Below are 6,053 nucleotides of genomic sequence, written 5' to 3' on the forward strand. Positions count from 1 at the left end.
TCATTGTTTCCAACATGTGAATGTTCCTTTGTCTCTTCTGGCATGTAATGTGCGTGAACCTCTTTTGGACAGAATTGTCACCGGTGATGAAAAATGGATTCTCTATGCGAGTGGACAGGTCACTGGCTAAAGGCCTGATAGAATACAAACATAGAATTAACTTCTAGAAAATGTATCGCTCTGGAATGTTGAATCAGCTGCTAATGGTTTTTTTATGCTCTTACCATATGATTTCTGAATATTAAAAATCATTAGAATAGATCATGTTTAAGAGGTTAAATGTTTTTGTCTTTACAGGGTACACCATGTTTGCTGGGTTTGCTGCAATAACATCATTTTCATTTTATATGTACTATCAAAATTTTAAGAGGAGAAGGTAAGCAAATTTAAACATGATAGTTCACCATGTGCAGTCGTATGTTTGGTAAATATACAGTGTTTTTACTAGCTGTTTTTAAGTAAATTTAAACATGATAGTTCACCATGTGCAGTCGTATGTTTGATTTTTATCATTTTCTTTTGGTAAATATACAGTGTTTTTACTAACTGTTTTTAAGTAAATTTAAACATGATAGTTCACCATGTGCAGTCGTATGTTTGGTAAATATACAGTGTTTTTACTAACTGTTTTTAAGTAAATTTAAACATGATAGTTCACCATGTGCAGTCGTATGTTTGGTAAATATACAGTGTTTTTACTAACTGTTTTTAAGTAAATTTAAACATGATAGTTCACCATGTGCAGTCATATGTTTAATTTTTATCATTTTCTTTTGGTAAATATACAGTGTTTTTACTAGCTGAGTTAGTAAAATGAGGTACATACAATTTGTGGCAGCATTATCTGTAGTAAAATGAACTACATACAACTGTTGTGGCAGCATTGTCTGTAGTAAAATGAACTACATACAACTGTTGTGGCAGCATTATCTGTAGTAAAATAAGCTACATGCAACTGTCGTGGCAGCATTATCTGCAGTAAAATGAGCTACATACAACTATTATGACAGTAGAACTGGGACGTTAATTTAGTAGTCTTTAAAATATGTTATGCACAAACAAAAACATTGATGTGATGCTGCTAGCCAGTTGCCTTTTTTGAGCTTAACGGAATTAAGAGCACATTTTTAAAATTTTTGTATTTCTTATCGGAACATGTATTACAGATTAAGAATTTTAGTGACATTTTGTAACTGTACAAATAAGTGTGGTTCACTGTAGAGTAGAAACTAGAACAGGTTGAATATTATCACAGTTGAAGGTAAGTTTTTGTAAAGGAAATGTGAAAGAAACCAAAAATTATAACCTGAAAAGTATGTTTTACTGCAGTGAAAGAATATTGTTGTTGGTAATTCCATTAACACCTTGGCATGCAGTTGGCTCCCCATGTTCTCAATAGAAAATAAATTTATAGTTGTTCTACCACACTTTTTTTTTTTCTGTTAAATACTCCAAAGATCGAATGTATTCAACCACAAAGTTTTATTTATTTAAAAAGATGTAATCTCAAGTTTTGATTTAGTGTTTATTTCAGCATGCTCTGATAATAATATGATACTTATAGCTCCCTAGGAGGAAAATCAGAATAGTTTTGAATGAAATAGTCAATTTAAACATGTAACTTCAGTACAAGTGTAGTTTTATCAATTGTACCTAATCAGTGTTTCTTAATATCGGTTGTCGTAGTGTAATAAAATTGCCTATGTTTCAACTTTGAGAAGTCATAAGCTAGTGTTCTAAATACACAATAAACTATTTTCTGTTCTTTTCAACTGTATAAATCAATATGGCTTCCAGTTGGACATATATTTATGACTTGTGCATTACTGTTTTTTGTAATTGTAAGTTTTGTTTATTTAAGTAACATTTTCTTTTTTCAAGACTGCTAAAGATCGAACGTCAGGACGCTATTAATGCCCTAGAACCTATACTACTTGCTGAAAGAGATAGATCGTAAGTTTTATACTTCAGTTGAGTTTGCTAGAGCCACATTTTTATTAGTAAGTGAGAAAAAAATAAATATATATGAATAATTAGCCATCAAATCCAGCAATGTATTCAGGAAATATTTATGCTTTTTAAGGGTTTACGTTAAGTAGAATAAAAATCCAAAAAGAAAACATCGTCAGTATAGTGATTGGCTAGCTGACGGTACATTTTTATCTACTGTTTCTGTTGTGTTTATTCTATTTGTTGGTTTTTGAATGCATTTCTTACATATTATTTAGTGTAAACTATTTTATGTAATAATGGCAATCTTAATCTCTAACATAATTAAACATATAAAGTTTTAAAAGTGCTGTGCTTAATTAGTGCTCCTGTAGGCATCAGTGTATAACTCTTGGTCAAATACAACTTGATGTGATGGTCTGTGTAATATCGTGATATACATGCGAATGCACTGTCTTTAAGAACATGTGACAAAGTTCCTAATATCTATAGAATTATACGTTACAGATATCTGAAGCAGTTACGAAGAAATGTAGAAGAAGAAGCTGAACTGATGAAAAATGTTCCCGGTTGGGAAGTTGGCACATATTATGGAGAACCCATCTACAAGACTGTACCAAAAGAAAAACTGCTTGATCCAATATTGGAGGAATATTATGCGCACACAAGTGAAAAAGCTTACGATGATAAAGCAAACGAGTTCTTGTGGCGTTGATGTATTTTTAGAGGAAAAAAACAATTTGTAGTAAATAACTTTTCAGACTAACTGATGTAGTGAACATTATTTGTTTCAACCTTTGCTGTGTAGAATAATTGACGGTATGAACAGTTAGGGAATAGGAAAAAAATGTACATTTGAAAGATATTAAAGCTTTCTAGCTGTGTTAGAAACGAAACTTGTTTTGTCACACTGTATGAAATACCAGTCATTGGGTTTCAGATTTTATAATATTAAGTAAGAAGATACATAAACAATAAGACTAGTATACACTACAATCAAATTAATGCATTATGTGACAGTTCACATGATTTAAATATATATTAGGTTTTAAAAAAGTAATCTAAATATACCAAGTTAAACAAAATATTAAAGATTGTTTAGCATTGTGAATTTAAAAGTGAAATTAATCAAGGGAACCACATGCATGTGATGGAAAACAATCTCCCTTATGTGACTTCTGTAACAATTTAAAAACTAGTTATTAATTTTCTATTTATTGTTGAACATCCTTGATAATTTATACTAATACCAGAAGTTGCAGGATTCATCAGTTCACTGAATGAAATGGCTACTGTGAAACACTATGAATCCAAATAGGTTATTCGTCTGACCATCCAGCAAAAAGAATTTGATATACCTGAATAGAATATGCTGGCAAAGAAGTATCACCAGTACAATATACGAGACATTTTTCTGTATATCAGAAGTTTATATTCAGAATTCCTATGGTGGTATTATAAGGAAAGTGGCTTGTTAATGTTAAATGATTGGTAGTAAACCTTTATTAAAAGTAACTAAATCCATCTATTAGTGTTTAATGTGAAAACATAAAGTATTGCACTCTGCACATTGGAGTTTTAGTTAACTTACAAGAGATTTAATAAAATCCCGCTATTCGGTTGGACAGATTAATTCAAAAGTTGCCAGTGGGTGCTGTTGAATAGTTGTCCTCCCCTCTAGTGTAACAGTTTGAAATTAGGGACAGCTTTGTTTTGTAGCTTTATGCAAAAATTTTAAAAGACGCAAAGTAAGTAAAGTATCATTTTTGGTCAAACTACCAGTCAACATTCTGTCAAATATGTTACTATTCATTTAAAATCAAGAGAAGTACATATATAAATCACTGAGGGAGCCACCTTTTAAAAAACAGACTTTTAATTTTTTTGTTATCTGGGTTTATCTCTTTCCAATAACAAAGATAAAATATAAGAATCTCTAGTTGCTTGTTGTTGAAAGCAACAACAACAGTAAAATTTAACATAACATAATGTTTTGGGACCTATTGGTCCATCTCAGCTGTCCCATCCTCTAAACTAAACTAAAACTTTTAAAAAATAAATCTTAAGGCCTGTCCTTATGATTTGTATACATACGCTTTCTCTAACCTCACTTAAATTTACTGCCTCAACATCCAAAGGCAACCCATTCATAAGGCCAACCACTCTGTTGGAAGAATGAAACTGTCTTAGCTGAAGATGACTGATACCTTACCAAAACTTATACTTGTGTCCCCTAGTCCTACTATTTTCACTGTTAAATATAAAAAAAGATGATGCATCAACACTATCAGTTCTCTTTACAATGTTAAACACATCAATCAGATCCACTCTTCTCTTTTTCAAGAGAAAACAATTTGAGAGATTTCAATCTCTCCTCGTATGACAATCCCTCCATCCCAGGCACCATTCTAGTAACCTTCCTTTGAACCATTTCAAATAGTTCAATGTCCTTCTCAAGACTGAACACAATACTCCAAATGTGGCCTAACCAGTGACCTATACAATGAATTATATCCTCTCTAGACTTGTACTCAGTATTCCTGTAAATAAAACCTAATATCATATTTGCCTCACAACTGGCAACAGCACACTGCTTGGATGGCTTAAAAGACTGATCAACTATTACACCAAGATCCCCTTTCTTTTATGCCACTGTTAAGGTTATTGTCATCCAAATTATACTTATAATTCAAATTATGGTAACCCACACGCATTATCTTGCATTTATTATAATTAAAACCCATTCACCATTTATTTGCCTATCTTACTAACTGATCTAAATTATTTTGTAAATCAGCAGCATCCTCTTCACAGATAGTAACACCCAAGACCTTAATATCATATGGAAATTTAAGTAATTTATTGACCATTCCTTCAGCTATGTCATTAATATAAATCAAAAAGAGCAAATGTCTTAAGACTGAGCCCTCGGGTATTCCACATGTAACATTAATTCAGTTCGACCAAACGATAACAACAAAATGCAGGTATTAACAACCGTGCATCACAGTTACCAGAAATGTTTTCTACTTTCTGTCACTTGACTTTATCATAACAGTTCTGTCAGAACTTTGAAACCAAGGAGTCCAGATTCCTGCAGTAATTATGATATCGTAAGGAATCATTTTTGAAATAAGGTACTTAAAGCTCAAACATAGGAATAATAAGATAAACAAACCGTGAGACTTTTTAGTTTTAATATTAATAGAAAATTAGATAAAAAAAATTCAAGTCTTGCCACTGGTATTTTATATCTCAAATTTACACACAAAATTATTTGTGCTAAAAATGGAATATTTGTTGAAATATACCAGTCTTATTATAGGACCTAAGGTAAACTTCAATGCTAAATACGGTTTAACATTCGCAATAAAAATAACATATAATGAGTGATGTGTTTATTTTGTTATTCATTGTATCAGAGTAATGCCTAAAAAAAGTATTATTTATCTATGGGATTTATCTTCAGTGCAATATCTGAAAAATAATTAGAGCCGAGAAACTATAGAACTGAGGTTCCATGATTCACTTCCTGTAAATGCAAAATATAAGTAAATAAAACATCGTATTCCGCATTTTGAGGTCATGGGTGCAATTATAAAAGTGATGATCAATTAATATTAATATATTATAGTAGCTCAAGAATTGAGTTGGTAGTGTTGACTAACTACCTTCCTTCTAGAGTCTATCACTTAAAAATTAGGTACAGCTAGCGCAGATAGTTAGCCATTGAGAAGCTTTGCGCAAAATTATATATATAAAAAAGGCGCTATTGTACTTTTAAAAAATTGCTGATTGAATAAGTATACGTATAAGTGGCCAAATGGGTTTCGCAGGAGCTATTCTGTGTTACAAAGTTTATGGATTGCCTTCATTTTATGAATGATTCTAAACTCACAAAGTCAATTAAATGATCATTAATCTATTATTCATCAGAAGAAAAAAATATTGTATCATACCGTTAAAGTTGTTAAACAGGAGTACTAATGTTATTATTAATGAGTGGAGACGGCTTGAATGGGTAATGAAGAAAAACTTTAATATAAGTTTAACATAACAGCAAATGTACAACGTTTCGACAAGGTTTTGTCATCATCAGGTAC

At 31.3% G+C, this 6,053-nt stretch overlaps 1 protein-coding gene across 1 annotated transcript in view; it reads left to right on the forward strand.

The window, feature by feature from the left end:
- The window catches only part of LOC106472991 (NADH dehydrogenase [ubiquinone] 1 alpha subcomplex subunit 13-like), a 7,131-nt gene extending 4,285 nt beyond the window's left edge, over positions 1-2,846 (forward strand). The window contains exons 2-4 of the mRNA XM_013933664.2: positions 298-376; positions 1,882-1,953; positions 2,458-2,846. Coding sequence (XP_013789118.1) covers positions 298-376; positions 1,882-1,953; positions 2,458-2,665 — 359 coding nt within the window. The 3' untranslated portion in view covers positions 2,666-2,846. The remainder of the gene's footprint in view (positions 1-297; positions 377-1,881; positions 1,954-2,457) is intronic.
- Positions 2,847-6,053: the final 3,207 nt, after the last annotated feature.

Source organism: Limulus polyphemus, unplaced genomic scaffold, assembly GCF_000517525.1.
Source record: "Limulus polyphemus unplaced genomic scaffold, Limulus_polyphemus-2.1.2 Scaffold5794, whole genome shotgun sequence".
Classification (NCBI taxonomy): Eukaryota; Metazoa; Arthropoda; class Merostomata; order Xiphosura; family Limulidae; genus Limulus; species Limulus polyphemus.